This window comes from Sander vitreus, chromosome 4, assembly GCF_031162955.1.
Source record: "Sander vitreus isolate 19-12246 chromosome 4, sanVit1, whole genome shotgun sequence".
Taxonomy (NCBI): Eukaryota; Metazoa; Chordata; class Actinopteri; order Perciformes; family Percidae; genus Sander; species Sander vitreus.
In genome coordinates this window covers 11,378,745-11,404,795 of record NC_135858.1, presented here as the reverse complement: position 1 = coordinate 11,404,795, position 26,051 = coordinate 11,378,745, and the positions used below count along the sequence as shown (strand labels likewise).

At 39.6% G+C, this 26,051-nt stretch overlaps 2 protein-coding genes across 2 annotated transcripts; both read right to left on the bottom strand.

Annotated features, from left to right (window-relative positions):
- Positions 1–10,415, bottom strand: slc6a14 (solute carrier family 6 member 14). Its single transcript, XM_078247414.1, has 15 exons — positions 10,350–10,415; positions 9,135–9,279; positions 8,911–9,042; positions 7,014–7,175; positions 6,628–6,742; positions 6,407–6,539; positions 2,626–2,766; positions 2,399–2,534; positions 2,166–2,258; positions 1,942–2,067; positions 1,727–1,845; positions 1,491–1,590; positions 1,286–1,395; positions 774–941; positions 1–620 (listed from the first exon to the last, which is right to left on the bottom strand). The coding sequence occupies exons 1-15, from the start codon at positions 10,413–10,415 to the stop codon at positions 465–467; spliced, it is 1,902 nt and encodes a 633-aa protein (XP_078103540.1). The 3' UTR covers positions 1–464.
- A 5,235-nt stretch (positions 10,416–15,650) lies between these two features.
- fmoda (fibromodulin a) lies at positions 15,651–19,194 on the bottom strand. Its single transcript, XM_078247413.1, has 5 exons — positions 18,826–19,194; positions 17,007–17,129; positions 16,761–16,901; positions 16,401–16,668; positions 15,651–15,802 (listed from the first exon to the last, which is right to left on the bottom strand). Exons 1-5 carry the CDS (start codon positions 19,192–19,194, stop codon positions 15,651–15,653), a joined length of 1,053 nt encoding a protein of 350 aa, XP_078103539.1.
- Between the last annotated feature and the right edge of the window lie 6,857 nt (positions 19,195–26,051).

Here is a 26,051-nt window from a genome sequence, read left to right as displayed (position 1 = left end):
AATATACTTGACATAGAAAGACAAAAATTATCACTGATACAGTCACTACTGACAGAAAATAAGCATTTTGGATTAAAGACAGTGAGATAAATATAAAACCATGGTTCACTGACAAAATAAGATCCGTTACCTGATTCTCAAGCCCAATTAAGCAATAGTTTGATTTACACATTGAATCAAATTATTTCTTTAACTTGAAAAAAATGCTATTATTCCAGGTAGCTTTCAGACACTTTTCAATTGTATTTGGTCATTGGTCTGTGTGGTCGAGTCCTAAATGGCTCTGCTCTGTTTACCGTAAACATATGACCTCACACAACATTGCTGCAAGCTGCCTGCCCTAGCAGGAAATGGTGGATGGTTTGTCACAAATCACTTAATGTAACTTTAACTTTCAGTATAAAGTTTCACAGATTACACTGCTGCACCGAAGGGAAGAAAATGTAATCACACAAAAACACATATCACAGCCATGAGCTCGAGATGACATTTACATTTACTTCTGGTTTGGTTTTAGGCCTCATCCTGAGGCGGAAGTGTTCTTGTGAGTAGCGTTCTCCTCGATGAATGTCCAGGTAGGGATGCCATTGTTCAGCTGGAGAGCACAATGACTTCAGACGCTGTGGAAAGTAAGAGATTTACATTATTTCACTGTCACGTCTTTGAATTCATGGAATAAAATCTCAAGCTGTGCAATAATGCAATGCTTTGAAAAATGTAGACAACATTAGTAATTTAAATTTTTCCAGCTATCATCACACACACATACACACCTTCCAGGGGCTTCCCTCTGCTCTCATCAGTGTATACACAGCGATGACAGGGACCCAGAGGAGGATAAATACAGCTATGCACCAGCCCAAAACCAAACCCCACACTGGGAACTGGACTCCTCCATAAGAGGGTGGGGTAAATGTCATCAGTGACCAGATCAGGATCACCTAAAGCAGCCAGTTTCATTCATCAAACATGATCAAAACTAACTTCCTGAATTTAGACAAGGGGCAGTTTTATTTATTCACTTTTTCAATTTGCTCAAAAGCAGTTACATACAAACATTACATCTGGATTTAATTCAATTGTAATTCCTACAAATTCAGTGGCTGCTGGCAGAAATAACAACACCTTTTTCCATTAATTTATGTAGCCTTTGAAGCCATAATAATAATAATAATAATAATAATAATTCCTGATTCTTGATTTGATGGCACTCATCAACATATGCATTTAGGAAGATGCTGCCAGAGTCTTTTACATCAGGGTCATCGTGTGACGTTTGACTCACCACTATGATGCAGGGGCTGATGAAGAACCAACATGCTCTCCACCACAGCCAGAAAGTGAAACTCTTTTTTCCAATCATCATCTCAATGTCTTTAATAAAACGGTTGCCTCCTGTAATGCATGAAAACAATACAGACATGTACGCAGCTGGAGTGTGAGGGCTCTCTGTTACCTTAAATGCATATATCTCCAATTATCATATTTACCATATATGTAGCAGACACCAATGATCTCCAAGAGAACCAAAAATAGCAGCACCCAGCTGCCGGCGAACTGGTCGATTAGAGTCACCCAGTATATTCCTGCCTATCTCAGACACACACACACACACACACACACACACACACACACACACACACACACACACACACACACACACACACTCCTTAGTAGGTTAACAAGGCCTTTGTCTATAACCCAAAGTACACTAAGACAACCTTACCCTTGTGATACAAGGCAGACCCAGCAGGTAGAGGATGGAAGATGTTGTTATAGTCAATAAAGCTCGTTTGGATTTGAAGGTTTTAGGGAAGGCATCGAGCAGACAGGTGGTAATCACCTCTAATGACAGGAGGAGAGATTTCAGGATACAGCAATCTATCGCAACAGCAACATTATTAATGTTATGCAAGTATGAATGGCAACTTAATATTTCACCTATTCCTGCAAACTGAGAGTCCAGACCAACAGTCAAAAGCATGAAGAAAAACAAAATGGACCAAAGAGGGGAAATAGGAAGCTTAGACAAAGCATCTGGATATGCAATGAATGCCAGGCCAAATCCTGCACAAAGACAAAGAAACAAAACATCAGAGGTCACCTGGCTGTCTTCCAAATGTTTTAGTACTGTATTTGGTGCCCACATGGTGTGTCTGTCTGACCTTCCTTCACCACTTCTCCAACAGGCATTTTGTAGATGTGAGCCATGTGACCCAAGATTGAAAATATGGCAAAGCCCGCAAGCACACTGGTACCTCGGAAAAAGATGAAAATAGCAAAGTAGATGAGACAAATATATTATAATAAATATTAATTTATATTATATAGTTTATTTAATTTAATAAATTATTAAAACTTTCTTTAAATGATCATGTTACTGTAGCTGTGCTCCTACCAGCATTAGTAAGTGTTACAACAAATGAGTCCTTGAACACATTATTGTGGAAGTTGTTGTAGGAAGCAAGAGTCATGACTCCACCCCAGCCAATCGAGAGAGAGTAAAAGGTCTGAGTTGCTGCATCTTTCCAGACCTAAAAGACACAACACACAGTCATGCTTTGAATCAAAAGACTTAGATTACTGTACTGTGTTGCAGTTAATCAGGTAAATTTGAGTCCCTACCTGTGCTTCTGTCAGTTTAGTCAAATTGGATTGGGATCCAATGTAGAACTCTATGCCGTCTCTGGCTCCCTCTAGTGTCACACCTCTGATCAGCAGAATCAGAATCACCACATAAGGAAATGTAGCTGTAAAATACACAACCTGTAAAGACAAAATCCAAGAGTAATAATTGTAGAAAAAAATATAATTTCATTTGATATATTCTTGCTACTGGGAGTTCCAAGCATACCAACCCGGTCTCACGGCAGTTCGTGTAAATGTCACGTTATTTTTAATCTATTGATACGTGTTCACGGGGACGTTTTTCTCGTTTTTTAAGTGGTGGCCAGCACGAAATACCCTACGGGCAAAGGACGCCTCACACTCCGGGAGACGGCTGAAAAGGATGCTCCATATGCTGGGAGGCGGCCGCAAGGTGGCCGCTGGGGACGCGACTACGGGGAAAGGACGCCTCACATGGCGGGAGATGGCCGCGGGGGACGGCCGCTGGGGACGCGCCACAATAACGGGGCGGTCGTGATTAGGAAGACTACGGGAAACAAAATCCTCTCCTCTGCTCTTCCTCTCCTCTCCTGTTCCTCTCCTCTCCTGTTCCTCTCCTCTGCTCTTCCTCTCCTCTCCTGTTCACTCTGTATCACTCACTGTGTGTGCAGTAGCAAGTTCAGACCAAAGATTGCCGATGTGATGAATCCTGCAGCCACTTGCAATGCTGTTTACACCAATGAGACGAGACAAGATCATCTTCATATTCATCGACTCTTTGTACTTAGCTGTCTAACTTTCGACTTTTGTGTTGTTTATAAATATGAATTGGATAACGTGAGCGATAGTGAGATGCTTGCTAGAGTTGCGTTTCGAGTGAGAAATCTGCGAAAACGTTTTTTTCCCCTCTGATTTACTGCTTTGTTTTAATGCCGCCAGGCGCTCTCTCTCTTCAGTCACTCTCTACCTCGCTCGCCCACAATCGTTAGGTGTGCACGCGGGCGCTTGTTGAGCCTCTGTCTTTATATTATTATTTGGGGTAGCTTATGAACATTTTGGGGTAGCTTCGGTTTTATACAAGCTAATGGACGTTAACATTAGAGCTGGCCTGTTAGGTTACGTTACAAGGATCGTAAACGTTGGCTGCGCTGTTTCTTACCTTGCTCTACGTTGACTTTACTAGTTCCAGCTTCACCGTCACCACCTTTTTTTTAAATATTTGTTTAGAAAATCTCTAAGGCCTCTATTTTATTCTTCTCTTTTCTTTCCTTTTCTGAGCACCGGACTTGTGGACATTTTAAGCGTACTGAACTTCAAAACAAATGACAACATCAAATTGTGATCAGTGGCCAAACCATTTTTGTGTTGGGGGTGGGGGGTTCTTGACCACTATTTCAAGGACAATTAGGAAGAAAACAAATAAAAGCTTTTATGTAACTCAAATATTACATAGTTATTCCACAAATAGGCCTATTTTAATTTTTTTTTAAATTTTTTATTATTCCATAATTTAATGAGGGCCCAGTTCTGCCCCCCACCCTGGGCCCGGGACAACAGACCCGTTTGTCCCCCCCTATCGGCGGGCGTGCTTACAAATGTAAATGTTTTTGCCATGCAAATTAGTGTGTACTTTTTCGTCTCTGCATCTTGCATTCACTCACAATTCTGATCTAAAACTGTTTTTTTTTTTTTTTTTCTCAAATCTGCATACAAATGTACATTTTCACGGAATAGTTTGATATTTTGGGCAACATAGTTATTCACTTTCTTGCCAAGAGTTAATGAGACGATTAAAACCACTATCATATCTGTATTATATGTTAAAGCTATAGTGTGTAGTTACTGCTGCTCCTCCATTTAGTTGCTAGTAGTCAAGGAGGACACAGAGGATTAAAAAAACATGATGGACTCTTCAGAAGAGGTAATTATCTTCACTCGAGTTTCTGCATGCGAAAGTCGCCGGATGACAACATTTTCTAAACATAGCCAGAAATACAGAAAGTTGTGTGGAGCTGATAGTCTTATTTAGCTTTGTAGCAACTCATTTGGCAATGGCTTGAATGAAACGGACATTAATTAATATAAAAAAGTTACGCACTAGAGCTTTAAATATGTAGCTACAGCCAGCCGCTGGTTAGCTCAGCTTAGCACAACAGCTGGTAAAAGGAGGAAACAGCTACCCGACTATCAGCAACTCTAAAGTTCACTAATTAACATGTTGAATAATTTCCTCTAATGCCACCAGAAGGTAAAAAATTCAGTTTGTCCAATACTTTACTGTAAATGACAAAGCTAATGTCGTTCCCATCAGTCTCAGCTGTACTTTGTGTTGAGTGCTGATTAGGATGCTAACACGCTAAACTCAAATAGTAAACTTGGCAAACATTATACCTGCTAAACATCTGTGCGTTAGCATTGTGAACATTTTAGCATGCTGATCAGCATTTAGCTCAATGTACTTTGAGCTAAATACAGCCTCACAAAGATTCTAGCATGACTGTAGACCATACCTGCCAACACTCCCGTTTTTCCCGGGTTTCTCCTGTTTTTCAGCCCTATCTCCCGGACCCCTCCCGGTTTGTTATTTCTCCCAGGAAACTCCCATAATTTGCATGGCCCAAACTCCTTTATAAATAATCGGTCCAATATGTTTGTATAATGTTGACCAGTTGCCAGATCTTGTATGAAACACATCCTATTCACACAATCCACACACCATATACAATCTTCAACTCATTTGTCACCTCAACCTGGCAACCTACAACCCAATTCTGCAGTTAATCTCTGTGCAAGCTTCGCGGAAAGTTCAGACTCAAAAGCGAGTCGATAAAAATGGCAGGTGAAGGTAGTTTTCCCATAGACAGTATATAAGAATGGACCAACAGATCCCGTTGCTCTGGACGGAGACCAGTGAAGGATATAAGAAGCTCTTTTCCGGTGAGCGCTGAGCGTTACTGCGCAGCCTCCAACTGAGAGAGAAAGTTGTAAGTCTTCTGGTAGCTGTGCCAAGAGAAATCTCAATCATTCCCAATCTTGCAGAGACAGAGAGCATAGGTATATGTAAGGAGATAACATGGACACATGCTAATTATTGCTAACTAAAATGCTAGTTAACATTAGTAATTAAACGTAAACAGCTAATGTAAGACGAAACTGCCTGCGAGCTTCTCCGGTACTATACGGTAATTCCTCTACTATGCGACAGTAAGTCGCGTGGTTATGACACAATCGTTAGCCTATTTTTACAAAAACGTCTACTACGGAGCCATAACGTGAGGTACAAGGTAATGGAGCCTTTTATACATTGTCATGTTTCTTTAGAAATAAACAATGGACAAATAAAGTCTTTAAACGCTTCAAATGTAAAGTTATTTGCTGTCAAAGTGACGTCAAAATGAATGGCAGTCAATGGAATGCTAACATCGGGTGATCGCTTTGTAGCATCAAAATGGCGCCAAAGGAGGTTCGAGCTCTGAAGCGAAGCTTACCCCCTTGGGTTTTCCCGCAAAGAAATAGAAATATAGCTGTAAATTTCAACAGTGTTGGGCGCAACAATTTACATGCATCTTACCTAGTCATATCGACAACCTCCATGCTTTCAGATAGTGGTCAATATACTCCCTGTGCTGTACCAAGGCAGCTGAGCATGGATCAAGTTTTTTCGTCATCTGGCTAAATGAGAGATTTGCTTGCTTTGTATTGCAGGAAACCCTTCAGATAAAAATGACTGTTTGATTTTTGCAGTGGGCTTCATATATGCATTGGCCCTGACTTTGGACTGTTGACGTTGTTGTCTTACTTTGCCTGATGACTTGATGCCTCTGATGAGCGCTGCAGCAACAATCATGGAGCTCAGCAGCAGACAGAGGGCCAAGTGCCAAACTACGGGTCCGGTTTCATCCAGACCACTGGATCTCTGCAGAGCCACACGACTGAGGAGGAGAGAAATCTGACTGTACGCCACAGCAGTATGACAAGTGTGTGTATATGTGCTTGTTTGTACGAGTGTGTGATTCTTACTCCCAGTACTGCTCACTTGGGCTCTGCAATGGAACTGTGATCATGTTGGATAGAGGGCAAGTGCGGTTTCCCTGAGTCCAGTTGGCCACTAAAGAACCACTTACATTGCAGTACACTAGAAAAGTAAAAAAAGGTAATTTACAAGCATTAATTTCCCAGAATGGATAAGTTATTTTATTATTTAGCTTTGACCTGAAGCTGAGAATGCACCATAATACTGATAAAAAAAATGCACTGAACTACAGGTTTTGTTTTTAGCATACATTTCAATCTTTCATTTATATCAGATTATGTCATCTTGTCATTGTTCTTGCACCCCCACTCCAGGAGAATGACACATTAGCTTTCACCAAAAAGCAGATTTGACCCACAACTGAAAAAAGCACCTATTGGCGTGTTGCTGCAGTTACTGTCAGCCTGACTGAGGCAGCTGGACCACGGCAAAGGAGACTGGAAGGAGGCAAACATGTAGTACAGGCTGTAGGCGATGATGACGTTATAGTAAACTGATACTATTAAAGTGACCATAACCATGGCAACACCAACACCTGGAGAGCAAGAGAGAGAGGTTACAAGCCACTGTTGCTTAGGTAAGGAGTCATAAAAAAAGTTTTGGTTCCACAGTTGACCATTACGGTGGCCAACAGGGGCAAATGCCCTGCAACTTAAGAGAACACACACAAATAGACAAAATAAATTAAGAAAACAACTTCATTAATTTGACAACACATGTGCAGCATTCAGCAAACGCGCTGCAAATACACACAACACAACCAAATACATAAACGCGCTGCAAATATGAAACGATGCAAAAAGAAAAGCACACAAACCCAGAAAACAAATGCAACAAAAAAACGCAGCATCCAGATTACACAACGGAAGTTCTCCAGATCTCTAGAGGGAGCAGCTAGTGGAACAGCTGGATTTTCGACCCCACAGGGAGAGAGGGAGAGAGAGAGAGAGAGAGAGAGAGAGAGAGAGAGAGAGAGAGAGAGCAACTGCATAGACTGTAAATATTAAGTCTACGTTTGAGATATGTTTTCTCTCGTTTGGTGGGTGTGTCTCGGCTCAGGTCACAGGTGATACCCAATCAGCAGAGACGTCTGTAAACTCGTGGAGATAAAACATTTAAAACTGCATCAGCATTTAACGTTGACGTTTGTTTAAGCCATATTACATGAGAGGGTTTAATTTTGAGTTCCGAAAGGCGCATTACTGAAGTATAGGCCTCCTCAAGTGTAATTGTGATTATACAACAGTTATCAACAAAATAAGTGATCAATCTGTATTCATATTGTGGAGAATTCACTCTTGAAATACAAAAAACAGACAGGATTTATAGTCCCTCCCTGTTTAGTAAACCAGCCAATTTACCGTGGGATTTATCAAACTGAATAAATCCCGCTCGCACATATAAACACAAAACTGCTTTGCTAACTCCAACGTGTTGTAAGTAAGTTATTGTATTCATTAGCATGATTGCCGTACTGTTTAGTTCACAAACATCCAACACACCAAAGTACAAAGACATAGCGGACCAGACGCAAGCTTTTATTTTGAAAAGCCGACGCTCGGGGATGGCATCAGCCGGGAGGGCATGAGACGGGAGCATAGACTGTATATTATTAATATATTATGTTATTAATAATAATAATAATAATATTAATTTAATATACAGTCTATGGAGTTCTCCAGGCTGCAGCCATACCCGACTCTAATAAAAAGTCAGAGCGCTCTCTCCCCGTGGGGTCGAAAATCCAGCTGTTCCACTAGCTGCTCCCTCTAGAGATCTGGAGAACTTCCGTTGTGTAATCTGGATGCAGTGTTTTTTTGTTGCATTTGTTTTCGGGGTTTGTGTGCTTTTCTTTTTGCATCGTTTTTTATTTGCAGCGCGTTTATCTATTTGGTTGTGTTGTGTGTATTTGCAGCGCTTTTGCTGAATGCTGCGCATGTGTTGTCAAATTAATGAAGATGTTTTTCTTTTTGCATCACTTCTTTTTTCAGAGTTTGCGTGCTTTTCTTTTTGCATCGTTTTTTTATTTGCAGCTCGTTTGCTGAATGCTGCACATGTTGTCAAATTAATGAAGTTGTTTTCTTAATTTGCTTGTGTTTTGTCTATTTGGGTGTGTTTTCTTAAGTTGCAGGGCATTTGCCCCTGTCGGCCACCGTAGACCATTGACCAACAGCCTCATTAAATCCCTCATGTTTGACATCTTCAGATGTACCCAACTGATGTTTCACAAAACTCTTACCCTGCTTACCCTCTTACCCTTACAGTCTTACCCTGCAGGATAGGCACTGCTCTCCATATGTTAATTGGTCCTTGGCTGCAAAACTGCCCGAAGGCACTTTCCAGGAAGAAAAGAGGAATTCCAGCCAACACCAACATCACAAAGTAAGGGATAAGAAAGGCACCTGCTCAAAGTGACGGATTAAATACAATATTAACAGTGGTGCTATCAAACAGGATTTCTAACACTAACACGCATTAGACACCAAATACGTACCCCCTCCATTATTGTAGGCCAAATATGGAAATCTCCAGATATTTCCCAGTCCAACAGCATAGCCGATCATAGAGAGGATGTATTCCTTCTTGCTGGCCCAGTTCCCACGCTCAGTATTCTCATCACCATTATTCACATGTGGGTCCTGCTCATTGAAAAGGTTCAAAACTTATTAAAGTGGTAAAAGTTGTAAATTGTCTCAGATGTTGTAATAAAAAAAATCAACTGCAGTGAGAACAGTAAGGTTTAGAACAATGAAATACAAATTTCTGCGATGCTATAAGATAAGATTTGACAAAGCTCTACAGATATCAACAGTGTTTCTCAGCTGTGTGCTGAGTCACTACTGCAGCCGATTGTACTGCTGATTATTTTGACTACAGTTATTACTCCTCACTGCTAGAACGAATACAGTGCATGTTTAAAAAATTAAATATAGGCTGTTTTCACTTGGGTGTCACATTTTTGTCGATTGCTTACACACTGAAATCAAAAGTATTACACAATTATCAAAACCTCAAGGAGCAAAACATTGGCCCAGATGTGCACCACTATAAGCACAATGTCAGCCTCACACTTTTTCCAATTCCAAAGCACTGACTGTCAATTTACTAAACCTATGAGCCAATCTGTGAAACACAGCCATCAGGTGCGCAAACATATGATTGCTTAATTATAGACACACCAATCAGGTTTAAGCACTATAAAAAATGCAGCAGGTAAGTCTAGTATTTTCTGTACTGTATTTTCAGTTTTTTTCAGATCTTTCTTTTTTTTCCTTCTTTTTTTTTTACTGTAATTGTAGCCTGTACTGGATACAGTATTTTATATTTGTCTGTTGTTTGCTGAGCTAACAGTGTTATGCACACTACTGTAGTACTGTAGCATGAAAACTGGGATATGGAGAGAAATAAATTATATTTTCCTCAGTCTGCAGTATTGGTCTTGTGTAGTGTTTGGTGAATATATTGTATATTTGCACTTTCTCTGTGTACTTCTTGTGCAGCACGTCATAAAAACAAATGTTTCTAAAGTTATTACAATTAAAAACAGAAAACACGGTATTTATATTCCATAAGCAAGCAATACGGCTTGTTTTGTGTTCCTCACTAGATTACATTAGATTGTATTATCAGAAATACAGTCTTTTCCAACGTAACCATTGTGTTGTAAACTATCGAGTGAAAATCTGGTCAAACTGATTTGTAATCCTACCTGGTCGACAACAGCAGGATTTGTGAAAATTAAGTCCTTGAAACTGTTCCAGCTGTATTCCCGCATGTCCTTGCTAGTTAATGGTCTGTATAAGAAACTCAAATTACTCAGGTGGGTCTGTTTTAAAGTCCCTTCCCCTCCAACAGACAAGGGAGTGATGTTTTCCAACCAATCGCCTGTGTGTGTGTGTGTGTGTGTGTGTGTGTGTGTGTGTGTGTGTGTGTGTGTGTGTGTGTGTGTGTGTGTGACTCAGGTGAGTGATTATATACCAGTAACCACGTCTTAACAACTACTCCCTAAAGCCACTACTGTGACTAATGATGGACAGATCTCATTTTGGTCTGTGACATCTGCACATAATCACTTTGCTGTTAACACACGTAGATCTGTGTCAACCATAATCACAACCTGATGATGTGACCACAAGTATGTTAGGTGACATGACTGGTGACACAGAGAGGCAAATGAAAAAGTCCTGCTCTACCCATTACTTAACAGAATATTACCATAATAGAGGTGGTTGCATGACTGTAGACTCCTAATTGTGTTTAATCCGTCTCTTGCAAGTCCCCCATCCTGAAGTGCAGGCGGTAAGTAATAAAATGATGCAACTTTTGAGCTTTGAAAATCCAGATGAAAAATAGTTTCAGTGTGAGGTCAAACAAGGAACAAGGTACATTTTTTATTAACAGCAACCTCTCTTTATGACATTGTGTTAAAAAATATAATGAAATTAATGGAAATTGCACGGCACTGTTTGAAGTACCGCATAAATTGAGATGGCTGCTTTTGCACACACACTTCAAACTTCTGAGTATGAGAGGGGAAATGGTTACAGTAATACCCACAGAGTTACTGTCCACACAAGCACACATTATCTCTCTCTCTCACACACACACACACACACACACACACACACACACACACACACACACACACACACACACACACACATTCAGACTCTCAGTTACTGAATGACACAGCAGTTACTGAGAAAGGTTTGCATCATCAGGAAGTTTGACTTTATCAGCATGCTTGCAATGTTTCATTTTACCTTTCTTACCTACAGGACAGTCTTACAGTACACACACAAAATGTTTTTTTAGGAGATTATGCAATCATGCCTCATCAAACCAACTGTAATTACTGTAAACAGACACAATGTAGATTTGAACATATCCAGTTTTGCCTGCCTTGCAGAATGGAAGCAGACGAGAAACCACAACAGATTGACACTTACCTTTTTGTAAGATGTCATTTTTCAAAACTCTAGACACAAAACTCACAACCAATGATCAAAATACACATTTTTCAAAACTCTAACACTTTTTTCAATTGCTTGGATACAATACACATAAACCAAAGATCATTTGTTCATTTAACAAAGATCACCTGTTCAATATGACACAACTTAACATCAAAGTACTACTATTTGAAAAAGCAATTCACACATTACATGTCATTACAATGATCTAACTATAAATCGATACAACTACTCAAAATGATAAGTAACTGTTGCATAGTTGTATGGAAACAGACAAACAATATTCCATGTTTAGATCATGAAAGTTTCAAGACAACGAGATTCATTGTCACCAATTAGTGTGGAGCATGAACCAATTACACTACATGATCTATGGATGTAATATTTCATCATCATTCTTTACTGTAATGTACTACTATTTATCAGACGCTGTTTCTGTTGTCCCATGTACCACCTTTACTGTAATACTGTTTATCAGACACTGTTTCTATGGTCCCATGTACCACCTTTAAGACTGTATTCACTGTATTGACAGTACTGCACTGTATGGATGCAGGACCTTGGAATTGCTTGTCCAATTCTGCCAACTCGTTACTGATGATTGAGGTATATCATTTATATATACTTTATATATAAAGTACTGTATATATATATATATATATATATATATGTATATTACAGCCAATGCTCAATTACCTATTTTGAGGGGGAAATAATCTAAACCTTTCGCTGCGAAGGCATCCTATGCAGGACACCCACCAGACCACCGGGCGCTGGATTGTTATTGGGATGATTATCACAGAATACTGGCTGAATACACTCACCGGACGGCAGCTAGCAGCTAACAGCTAATGGCTATCTGGCTGTACACACTCACCCGAGGGCAGCTAGCAGCTAACAGCTACTACCGCACTACTGTTTTTTGCTAGGGGGGAATACATTTCAAGACGTGACTTGACCTGTCCTCTGGAGGACATAGCCACACCACCGCCGCTCCGTGTATTGTTATTGGGATGATTATCACAGAAGCCTGTCTGAATACACTCACGGCAGCTAGCAGCTAACGGCTAATGGCTATCAGCTAGCAGGGCAAGCTAGCTACCGGCAGGATCGAGACAGGGACCAGGGTAGGTGATTTTAAACAATGTCTGAGTTGAAAACCATCTTGTTGACACGTAAGGGCCCTGTTCATGTGGCACAGACATATTAATTGCATTTTGTGTCTGTTAAGAGGCACAAAGGCACTCTAAAACTTGCCCCGACCACTGCTGTTTTAGCTCAGGGGACGCTTGTAGTATGTAGCTGCAGCTTCTCCGTGTTACCGGCACTGATTCGGGTTGGGGTTTTTTCTATCGAAAGTACCCGCATAGCTATAGCGATCAAGATTAACGTAAAAATTGGCCGGAATTCTCCTTTAATGATTGTACGAATGATGACCCAGTGAAACTATGGGTAGCTTGTGTGTGGGTGATCTAAAGTAACGTTTCAATGGTATTTCACAATAAATTTGTTTTTTGAACCAATGATTGTGCAAGTGCAATATTTCTTTAAAGATATGAATGCACAATGCAATGTTTTGAATATTGGACAGCCTGTGTTACAAGTCATGACCGTTTTGAGTTTTGTGTCTAGAGTTTTGAAAAATGACATCACGGTTCTGAAATTAGTAGCAAAGGTATTGTAACAAACTGTATTGCGTCTGTGTGTGTCTGTGTGTGTGTGTGTGTTTGTGTGTGTGTGTGTGTGTGTGTGTGTGTGTGTGTGTGTGTGTGTATGTGTGTGTGTTTTTGTGTGCATCAGAGAGAGCTTAAAGTGATTGGTGTTGGTCTGGGGCTAGGGTTGGGTTCATGCTAAAACACTGCAGACTTTGTTGGACTAGGGCTTGAACACCATGGGCCAAGGCTGGGCTAAGGCTGGAGTTTTTGCTTTACAAAAAATATGGTTAATGGATATATTTTTTTTTTTTACTTTTGTCAGCATCGGTTTTGACGGTACAAACACATATCCCCTTAATGACGCCCAAATCAATTCTGGACATAATTAGTTTATCTAAGCACATTAAAGTATTCAAAACACACATTTTCATGCTGTGATTATGTAAATTATCATGGCTGAATCACACCCTGAAAGCCAAAATCTTCCAAAAAGCATGCATATTTTTTTTACAATAACCAACAAAATAGTGGATAGTATCATCAGTTCTCGCTGACCTTGTGGGACATACACAGATCTCAGCTCATGGTTCCTGTGTGTTACGTGCTCTGATTGATGCTCTTTTGGTTTATGAGCCATTTTTGGTCAGTGACGTGCAGCCACAATCTAACTACTCTAAACCCATAATATACCTTAGCTGTAATGACGGTATCTGCTGGTGTGGCCACAGATTACAAAACTTGTAGTGATGGAGAAAAACATTATAAATATAGACGTCCTGTGTCCTCTGACTATCCAGCCACTGGCCAGCTGACACACACAGGCTTCATCCCTGATGCAATAAGACAGCTCTCCCTCTCCAGCTGGGTAAGTCACGTATTGTCATGTACTAACATGACAATCATGAGACAGATAACACGACATGATTTTGGTGAACAAACAGTCTCAAAAATGGAAGGTGTTATCTATTGGTTTTATTTAGTAGACAACCCTATCATCAGTTACAGTGTTTTGGCTCTTTTTGGTTTCCTCTTTTCAAATGTACTGGCCTCTTCTTGCAGCTCTGGTACAGAAAGACCTATTTGGCTGGAGAGGGTTCACCCTCTAAATCCTCTTTAGAGTCCAAAAGGTCTAGTGTCCTGAATGACTTTGCTGCTGCAGGAAGACACTGGCACCATCTAGAGGGTGCAGATGAAGATCTGTAGTCTTTTGAAAATACTCATACTGTACGTGATTTAATGTATTATAAAGGTGTGTCTCATAAAAATTCTCATATCGTTCACATTAACCTTTGAAAAAAGTATGTGTATTTAATAGCCAGAGAGTGTCTAGATAACCTTAATTGATAGCTGCATCAGTTTAGTATGAACAAAAGCTGACTCTGTCCTGAGCAAACTATAATACAGTGCTCCTGTGTTTCTTCTTTTTAGTCCATAAAATTACTGAATCAAACCACAAACATACACACAAAGATAGTTAAATATAGTGATGTATTAGACAAAAAGTGGAAAGAGTGGAGAGTTATTTATTCTGCAATTAGGCTGGTAAACATAAACCCTTTGTCAGTATGATGGCCAATCCATGTAATGCATACAGTAATTGAAGCATCATAATTCATACACCCAAAGCCCTTTGTGTGATTCACTACAGTACAGTGTAGATATATTTTTCACATGGAACATAGATATCTATCTATGTCTCTGAGGAAAGTTGATTTCACTGTGAAACAAGAACATCTTCCACAGACACAAACAGTCAAAGCATTTTTATCACAAAGAAAAATGAATGCAACTAAATATTGGGAAATGGTCGTCAGAGAAGTGATGAAGATATTGTCATGCTTCTACAACAGCTAATGGTTCAAAATGAAACAATTCACATCATCCATTATACATAATATTTTTATCATCAACTTATCAGACAAAACAATGGAAGGCATGCTTTGTAGGAAGATAGATAAAGACAGATAAAAACACTGATTACAAAGATCATTGATCCTCACAGCATATAAGGAGGGTCAGGGTAAGATAATTTTCAATACACAAAAACATAATATGGGGCTCCTGTATCTTATTACCTTTATTTAATCAAATAAAACCAGACTTGGTCATTCGTCTGATTGTTAGGGAAGCTCACATCTAAAAGTAGCTTGTGCAATGTGACATGCAAACAACCACATATGACAACCTTTGTTTTCACTGTGATGTGAACTGTGGATATATCAGTAAGAACTGCTGCCACCTGCTTTCGAGATTAAATTATATCATCGCCCCTGCTGTGCTTTGGCTTTGGCACGTCACACAAATTATTTCACACTTTTGATGCATGCTGTAAACTGCTCTGTGTTTGTGAGCAGAGTGCTACACATTGTGTCATACGCATAGTTAGACCTCAATGCTGGAAGCCAGGCGCAAGCAGAGGGTTAACTCTGTTGGGATGTCCTGGCGAGTGATCTCATTCCCATCCAGTCGCAGCGTCTGGAGCTTAGAGAAGTTGGTCACATCCATGACGCTGCAGAAACTACCCAGAGTGAACTCTACAGGGAAAGATGGCGAGGTGGTGAAGAATGTATTTGTGTCTTCCCAAATTACTCCAAACATCCAACATGTCAGCACCTACCATATATGTAATATTATATTTACATTATATTTATTGATTTAATTTATATTATTTATTTTATAGTTAGGAAATTAAAGCTATAGTGCATAGTTTCTGCCACCCCCATGAGGAATTCTAAGTAATGACAACATGTCATTAGTCAGTAATGTTCATTAATATCAAAAAGTTACACACTAAAGCTTTAAACTGCAAGAGGTCCAATTTTTTTGTCAAAATATTAAATACAAAATAAGCAAAAATGTAATTTAACGTGTGGAAAAACATCCTTAGTGAATGTTATTTAAAGATAATGTGCTTCATTAGGACTGTGTGTGTAGTTTGATCAGATTTGATAGACCCAGAGACATCAGCAAGTTTGATTCCACAACCTTTTGCACAAACAGGTGAAAAGAGCACATCCCAAAACTGTGTTTATGTAGAACCTGATTGCTCATAGAAGCTGATTGATAAATCTTTTCAGGCCCTTTAATACCTTTTATAAAAAAAATGATAAATAAAATGTGTATGCACTTTACCTTTGATCTGGTTGGCTTGCATATAAAGATGCTGCAGTGTGGTGCTCACTGGGGGGATTCTCTCCAGTTTATTGTAGCTCAGGTCTAGCTCCACCAGCCCGGTCACATTAAAGGTGTTGGCAGGAATACCCTTGTCTGTTAGCTGATTGTGAGCCATCCTGACATACTGCAGCTGAGTGAAACGGCCCATGAAGCCCTCTGGTAGAGAATCAATGGAGTTGGACTCCAGGTAAAGTTGGTGCAGATTTTCGGGGAGTGCCTCTGGGACCTGGGACCAATTAATGAAAATATTACTGGAGGCCTGCAGATGATCTATTCACTTAACGGGACATTTGCAAACACTCTGATATACACAATTACCTTAGTCAACTTGTTGCTGCTGATGTCCAGCAGTGTGAGGGATTTGAGTGCCTTCAGGGATGTCCCCATGTCTGCGACAGCGTTGTCATGGAGATACAGGATAGTGAGGTTATCCATTCCCTCTAGGTCTGCAGCTGTTACCTAGGCAACAGTAGAAATCATTTTAAAGTCTAATATCTGTGATGTACAGCCAAAAGAGTTAACAAAAGGGACTCTACATGAATGTCAAACTATGCAATACATTACCTTTTTAATCTTGTTGTGGTTGATTCTCAGGTCTCGCAGGGTGCGAGGGAGGTTTGAAGGAAAGCTGGTCAAATTGTTGTGTTGTAGATATAAACGCTCTAATCCCTGCAACTGCATAAATGCCTACAAAATAACATGGAGAATGAACAACTCACTAACCTCCACAGCATGAAAAAGTCCAACTGAAATCACATTAGGTTATATCCCTTGTGCATTAATGAACAGTCAGTATTATTTCAAATTCATTGTTAATATTATATATATATATGATATGATATATATATATATATAAGGTTTTTGGGGAATTATCAGAAATGCTACTTTGCCCCTGGCAGGAGAACTAGAGACACATTTAACAAACTTGCACTGTAGCACTGTGGGCAAACAGTGTGTTGTTAGCAGTTGTAAACCAACCAAAGTCACATTTGTATTTTACATGCTGTTCAAATCCACCTCTTTTTGCTTGATTTTCGCCTATTTCCCTTTACCAGAGTGTAAAGCTTATAACCAAAATGCATGTATGACGCTTCATTTGAAACCTAAATTCTTCTAATTTCAGAAAATGTGCTTGATTAGCATGTGATTAAAAAACAACATACACTACAGCAGTTCAAATATGGTTCAAAATAGTTATTTTGGTCACCATCTAAAAAAAATTTTTATTTTTGAAAAATAATAACTAAGACATACTTTGTGCCACACTATGCAGAACACAATACGCCTTCCACACTTTGTCAACAAGACTTATATAAAGTAGTGTACTGTAAATTAAGATTTCGGACACTTATTTATCATCATAATTCTGCTTCATCACTGATAGCTGTTGAGTCGTACTGTAATTTAACTGTAATTTTGCATCTATAAAAATGTGGTGCATTGTATTTGGGATTGTTAGCCGAAAGTAGTGCACATACCATGGAAAATACATGGAATTTGTAAGGGCACTATATAACGTATACATCTACACATTTGGACACTCAATTAAAATGGCAGACAGTAAATGTAGTGCTTTCGGACACCGGCAGTGTAACAGTCTGCCTATATGAAGAACAGTGACGTTACAGCTTTTTTTGCTTTATTTGATTGGCTGTATGGAAAGAAGTTCTCCATCCACATAGAGAACTAACGGATTAATACAAAGCCATCATAAAAACCAAAACATATAAATGTCTCCCGTTTGTCTGGGTTTTCTTAAAGGATAACACAGGACATGTTTTGCAGATATGTATGTAGAAAAAATGTGCAATTTTAATTGTATTAATTTCAGTTTGACTTTAAACTAAGAGTGTCCAAATACATACAAATCTACCTTTTCTCAAATGATATATGCTGCATTAAAATCATGAGTTTTTCCTAATTACACTATGTTAGCCACCTACCAGCCATCTGACAACCATTTAGACCAGGGATCTTCAACAGGGGGTCTGGGACCCCTAGGGGGTCCTCAGAGTCACTGCAGGGGGCCCCCAAATTATTGTAAATTTTTTTTTAAATTAAAAAGTGAATCCAACATATTATTAGCAAATATAAATCCCCACTGATGATAGGCTTACAGGACTATAGGTAAGGTAGTCACGAAGATAGCCATCCAATGTATGTATAAAGGCTTGAGGCCGCCCTACACGTTACTCTAGGCCCAGTTTAATATGCAACTTCATTTTATACAATATGTAGTAGGGGGTCCCTGCTCCATCTCTCTTTCAGTTAAGGGGTCCTTGGTTTAAAAAACGTTGAAGACCCCTGATTTAGACCATTATCACAACTTCATGCTCTGAGCTCACGTGTGACTGGATCCGACTGAGACCAGATATAGATTTACCTTCTTGCCAATGGCGTCAGATGTCAGCTGGTTGTAGTGCATCATCAGCCACACCAAATTGGTTGCATTTACTAGAGCTGAGTCGGACACAGCTGTGATGGCATTGTTTTGGAGGTACAAGTATTTCACACGGGAGGGGATGGTTGGCATGACTGTCAGGCCCCGCCCATCACAGTACATGGCGACTGGGAAGGAGGGAGGGCAATCACACTCATCTGGACACCCTCCTGTGGTGTCTGCCTGCAGGGAGCCAAATCTTTGGCTCTGGGGGCCGTACAGCCAGGCGAAGGGGTCTTGTCCATGGGAGCAAGAGAGTGGAAGCAGGGCAGACAAGAGGAAGACAGTCACCACACGCATGGTCACAGTCATGCAAATCTTCACTGTAATCAAAAGAGACAAACAGAGGGACAAATCAATAACATTCAAAATAGAAAATGAATTCGTTCACAAATCGACAAAATTATTTTTTTTACATTTTGAAACAGATACAGCTCAGAGTAAACTGATGGTAAAAAAGTGTTCTTGTGCTGATTCTCTGTATCCACTAAGGGAAAGTTCCTCCCTCTTATATAATATAAATGCACAGGGTTTGAAAAAACCTTTCTAGAAAATGCTGCCAAATTAAACAGTCAATGGTACAGTGCAGCTTATTGACTTTGTTTTAGAAACGTTACTGCCTGCAGAGAGGTACATTCTTAGGGGTCTTAACCCACAGGGAATCCAGAGATGAAGCATTAGAAAAAACAAAACAAAAAACCTTGCCATGAATGGCAGCTTTGTTAAAGGTTTGTACTGCTGCCCCAAAATTGTGGTAAAATATCCAATAATTACCCTCAGAATTGCAAAAAAAGAAGTTCATCTTCTATAAGGTGTCATAGAGCAATACCACAGAGACAGACACATGTTCACACACACATGCATGTACATACAAATACACATACATACACACCTACCTGATCAGAGAGGCTTGCCCTCCTTGTCCCCTCTCTCTCTCAGAGTGTGCTCAGGACTGAAGGGGACTCTGACAAACACTTTGTAAAAAACATGTTCCTCTGCTCCCTGCTCTCCTTTCAGTTCTGCCATCCCCCTCTCCACCCTCTCTCTGTTCCTTTACTCCTGGTTCCTTCCAGTCCCTCATCCACCCGCCCGCACCCCATTTTGTGTGTTTAGGCATGGCCCAGCACACCCCACACCCCACTCTGGAGCCTCTTTTTCCACATGTGAGTGATGTGAGATGCAGCAGTGGCTGTAAGGGATTGTTCCCATCTGTGTGCAGCACATTAAGTCCCATTCAGTTGAACCCCACTGTTTCTTGCGTGTGCGTATGTGTGTGTGTGCATGTGCGTGTGCATGTGCATTTTGGTTTATATGACACAAGTGTGATAGATTGTTGCTGTTCATTATCCTTTTTTTGGTAAATAATAGTGAATCTATATCCATGGCAACTTTTTTCCTGTTTAATGTAGTTAAAGGGTCATGTCATCGTTAAATGAGATTACAGCATTTGACTATTTATCTTGCAGTACTACGCTATACTAAACTACAATACTAGCTTAAGTGACAATACTATACAAAGACATAGTTTCTTGCTTTCAAACATGATTGAGATAGACTGATAATGGATAACAAAATAACCCTCTTCAGCCCACTTAGCAAAAATCCCTGTGCCAGAGAGTTTGTAGCAGGGGTGGATCTAACTCTCTCCAATCCTCCCCAACTACCTTTCATCTTGTAAAGGGTTAAATGAAAACATGTGCGACAGTCTGTCTGGTCTTAATGCGGGCCTCTTCCTGCCTCTGTATCCCTTTTTCCTCTCTCCATCTCCTTCTGTTTCTTGTTATCGTGGAACACCTTTTTATAATGTGACAAGGGAAGAGTAGTGTGATTGTTTACAGTAATAGATAGCTAAACATGTTTAAATATGAAGCAAGAGCCAGGAGACAGTTAGGGACTGTATATAAATGAATGGGGTGGTGAGGTTAACTGAACCTTATGTTTTCTACCCTAACCCTCTAACCCTCCTCTTGACTTAAAGAAAAACTGCAAAACCCTTCACGCACCATTTAAGAATAACATAGCAGTGTTAGTTTGGTACAACTTGTTAAATTGTGTACACTGAATTAAATCTTCGGATTAAGTTCTAATGTGTGCTGCCAATGTGAAAGACACTCCCATGCTCACCCAAAAAAGTCAGACTGCCCTTCAGCCAAAAATGGCCCCCACTTTTCTGAACCCCTGTACCTTCTTAATCCTTTTTGGACAATCCCTGAATGTACCACCCAATTTGGAAACAAGGGGAAACAGCAAGTCTTGCTCTTTCTAAAAGTTCAAAATCTTCCAGCACCAGCAGCTTTAAAGCCCACTAAGTAATAAAAACCAAAGTTAAAAAACAACAACACATTGTGTTACAGGGGTTTATGTGTCATGTTTTAACAGTGTTTATGCTAAACTAAGATAAGCTAAGCTAACTGTCTCCTGGCTGTTTATATTTCACAGACATAGTGACATCATGTTTTAAATCTCACTGAAGCAATGAAGCAAGTAAGCATATTTCCCAAAATGTCAAAATATTCCTTCTGCTGGACAATATGTTATCTTGCTTTTGACAAAGGGCTGCATCATCTCTGTGAGCGATCAAAGAGCAGTCTTGTCAACACTTGTCATAACTAAAGTAAGAAACACTATAGGGAAGAGTGCTATGTGAACTGGCTTAGTGCCTTACACGTTATTGAAGGTGGTTGTTGAAGCCATTGTTTCCGACGTCTGACAATTTAAAAATAAAAAAGATCAAAAAAAGGAATAAAGGAAAAACCAGATGGCCACATTGCATTAAAGCTGAGCAGGAGAACTGCAGTATGGAATTTACAAGGTCAAGATTGTGATTGTTAAAGCTTAGAATGAGAAGGATTAAACGCTGGTATGAGCTCCAAACTGGAGGTACAAACAGATACATCAAGCTACGTATCCTTTAAGCTGTACTTCTGTTTGTTACTGCAACACTTCTGTCTTTTATGTGTGTCTTCAGGCATCTGTGGACAGAAGATGCAGTGGGACAGACCGGTTGGTGCTTTGCCCAGCCTTGTGAACACACTACACCAGTCATATTTGTTATTTTAAATGTGATTTTATATGGGTAATAATGGACTTACTACTCAACACAATTTTTCTCCAAACAGCTCAAAGGAGCTGCACCTGTGAACTGAACCAGGATGACCTCCAACCCTTTACTCATCACTGATTGCCGACAACCTTGTGAACCTTATGACGTTAATAGCTCCTGCAACATAACACCAAAGGCCTGTTTGTATAGGGTGGTTGAATAGATACAATCTAATCTGTGTGTTTGACAGAAAGATACATATACAAACAACATAAAGAAATGTGAAAGAGCGTGAAATAAAAAGTGCAGCAGTTATCATTTAGAGTGAGATAAATTGATTCTCTGCTGACCAGGACTTCAAAGTAAAAGGGCCAGGTAGACTCTGCATAGCCCCCAACACTTAGCCAGCCCCCACCGGTGTCCGTCCCCCCATCTCCTGTCTGGGTCATGAGCAGTGCTGAGCAGGGATCAGAAGATCAGAAGATCAGAGGACCATGCCCTTTCCACTCAGGCTGTGAACTCTTCACAGGAATGCCACAGGAATTTGAATTCTGAAGGTTGCTTCTCTCGTCACTCACCTGCAGAAAAATAGCTAGTAAAATACTTTGAACATTGAATGGACTAAATTGTCTTATTATGTACATATGGCAGTCAGATGGTTTTGCATATGGCTGCCAACAGATGCATGAGTTTAATAGATGTGTAGTAATAAAAAAATGCAGTGTTGGTCTTTCTAAGTAAGATGTCATGTTGGAAATATGTAACTTGTATAAAACTTAAACAAAATCATGTCAGTCATATAGTCTCTCTCTCAAACAGAAAAACATGTTGTTTGTCACAGGATATTATATGTATTGTATATATGTATTGATTTACAATCTTAACAACCTTAATCATAATAATTACATGCCCAACTCTTACACTAACCTTAACCCGAAACCAAGTCTGAACCCTACAATTTAATGGTCAACCTTGTGGGAACTAGATTTCAGCCTCAAAATGTAATTTATACACACACACTCATACACACACACACACACACACACACACACACACACACACACACACACACACACACACACACACACACACACACACACACACACACACACACACACACACACACACACACACACACACACACACACACACACACACACACACACATCCTGCAATTACCAATTCAACGACATAAATAATAAAGAAAATACATTGAGTTATAACTTAGATAGGATTGTTTACTGTAATTGCATAACATTACATAAATTACATATATTCATAAAGAAGATGCGCTCATGATAATATATATTTAAGGGTTAAGATGAATTACTGTAAACAAATGAATTCTAGAAATGATAGAGATTTGGATTTAGCAGTCCCTGGACAATGCATCTCCTTAAGGTAACTTCCTAACCCTAAGCATGGCACCCCAAGGCACAGGGGCATAATAAGCCATGCGATTGAAAGCAGATGTACACACACACACACACACACACACACACACACACACACACACACACACACACACACACACACACACACACACACACACACACACACACACACACACACATAGTGCGTTTCACTATCTTTGTGGGGACCCGTCATTGACATAATGCATTCCCTAGCCCCTTACCCTAACCCTAACCATAACATAATTCTAACCCTAATCCTAAAACCAAGTCTTAACCCTCAAACAGCCCTTTAAAGTTGTGGGGTCCAGCATTTTGGCCCCACAAAGCTGTCCGGACCCCACAAGTATACTGTATTCCCGGTTTTTCGACCCCACGAATATAGTTAAACAACAACACACACACACACACACACACACACACACACACACACACACACACACACACACACACACACACACACACACACACACACACACACACACACACACACACACACACACACACACACAGATGTTCATTGTTACACCACGTCAAGCTTCTCATCTTTTTCTCATACAGATGAAAGCAGCAGATTGTATATTTTGCTTTTATTTTCATGCCCTCTTTTTTTATGGCATGCACCAAACACCAAGGCAATGTGTGCAATGTGTAAACTTACTTGGCAATACAGTTTCAGTTGCTTGCACACTTTTTGCAAAACATTACACAAAGTGATTTACAAAACACTTGCATGCATTTGACAAAGAAATTGTCATTTCCTTGCAATTTCAAAGCAAAGGCTTTCAAATGAACACACCCATGAACCAATTGGTTAAACACAGCCACCAGGTGCTTAATTGTAGACACACCAATCAGGTTTAAGCACTATAAAAAGGCAACAGGTAAGTTCACGTGTCTTCAACAAAAATGGACGGTGACAGAGGAAGAGTTTACAGTTCAATACCTTCCACCATACTCCCCCTTCCTAAACCCCATCAAGGAGTTCTTCTCAGCATGGCGGTGGAAGGTTTTATGATCTCGGCCCTATGTCCAGATGGCCCTCATTCAAGCTATGGAGAAAGCATGTGATCAAATTGAAGCAGCATCCATACCAGGGTGGATTCGTCACTCCAAAGATTCTTCCCACATTGCCTTGCAAATAAAAATATAGCCTGTGATGTTGACGAGGCCCTGTGGCCAGATCCGGCTAGGCAAGATGTTTAGGTTTTTTACAGTATTACTGTAAGCTTACAGTACAATGGTACTTCAGTAATACTGTATGAAAATTGACTGACGAGTACATAAAAAAATATATATTTTCATTAGTCTGCACAATTGGTGTCATGTGGTGTTGGTGAATATATTTTTACACTTTCTCTGTGTAAATGCTAAAAGTGTTTAACTGATTCAAACAAAATCAGACCATATGATGGTTGTGTTTATGTTATGACATCAAAATAAGGTTTTTATAAGACACTGTATAGTTTTGACAAACGTGTTCCATTTTGCAAATGATCTGAGGTGTTGTGCTACTTTGGTGTAGTGTTGTGCTGATTGTGTGAAGGGGTTTGAAAAACCGGGCCCTGTTTTCAAAATTGTGTTTAAGCAATTGAAAAAACCTTAACCTTACTCTGATTCTGATTCTGTTGATTACAGAGAACATAGTGCCCTCTAGTGTCAAAGACAGGAGCTGTTGAGAGACAAATTGAGGCAGCAGGTGGTGAGTGAAATTATGAGCAGAGGAAGAGCAAGATGCTGAAGAAGAAAGTAATTCAGGCTCAACTGGTACTGTGGAACACTTATTGTTTCAATTTCTAAAAGTAACATGTTAATCAGTGTAATCATCTGTATTTCTGTAATATTGGACAATAAAAATTAAGCAACAATTAATGAAGTAATCGCACATGGGAGAAGTTATCCTGCCAGGCACCTTTCTGCCAGAATGCCTGACGTAGTATAAAGAGCAACAAAGAACATGCAGGGAGGAGGTCATGAATAGATCAAACACAGGAGTTCATCCACAGGACTGGGTTGACTTATTATTTTGAGACTAGTTGAATTATTATTTTCTGTTTTTTAATATTATAATTATTTTTCAACTAAACTTCCTGGATAGGTTTTTGGAAAAGATCATGTTTTGGGTTAAAATAGACCCTTTCATAATGTTAACCGCATGTAATTATTGATAATATTTCACATGACCAGCTCAAAATGTCTTCAGACATATAGCCAAACAAAGACTTGCACTCACACTAGGACAGGTGAAAACATGCAACATTGTCATTATAGAGTATTCGTGGATTTTCAGGGTTCCCTTACAATATCTGACAAGCTGTTTGAAGATTTGCTGTACCTGCCAGCTCTCAAACAGGAAACCACCCTAGGGCAATATCTGTTTCGGAAAATGTAATTACTGTAAAAAGATGATGACTCATTAACAAGTTACTGATTTATTAATATTTTGTAATACTTATTTTCAGACGTTACACCAGAATTGACGTCATATCAATGTTGGTGTAATGTGTGTAGCACCAGATGTGTACTGGGTTTTGTGTTACTGTATAGGCTGTCACATTGGATGACAAACTTATTGTTCATGCTATTCAAACTCAAGTTCCTACTGTACTTTTAGTTTAACATGGAGCTCTTAAAAGATATTAAGAATGATTGTTGCTTGATGTCTTTGTGGTGTCTGAAGATTTACAACTTTGACTTAATGTTTGCCATATAAG

Coding starts and splice junctions, on each gene's coding strand:
- slc6a14 (XM_078247414.1), bottom strand. CDS start 10,415: ATGCGGGAATACAGCTGGAACAGTTTCAAGGACTTAATTTTCACAAAT. Junction 6,743..7,013: donor CTGCAGCAACACGCCAATAG/GTGCTTTTTTCA, acceptor TTACTTTTCTAG/TGTACTGCAATGTAAGTGGT. Junction 1,591..1,726: donor GTCTGCCTTGTATCACAAGG/GTAAGGTTGTCT, acceptor TGTCTGAGATAG/GCAGGAATATACTGGGTGAC.
- fmoda (XM_078247413.1), bottom strand. CDS start 19,194: ATGACTGTGACCATGCGTGTGGTGACTGTCTTCCTCTTGTCTGCCCTG. Junction 16,902..17,006: donor ACCACAACAAGATTAAAAAG/GTAATGTATTGC, acceptor ACTGTTGCCTAG/GTAACAGCTGCAGACCTAGA. Junction 16,669..16,760: donor GCAGCAACAAGTTGACTAAG/GTAATTGTGTAT, acceptor AATTGGTCCCAG/GTCCCAGAGGCACTCCCCGA.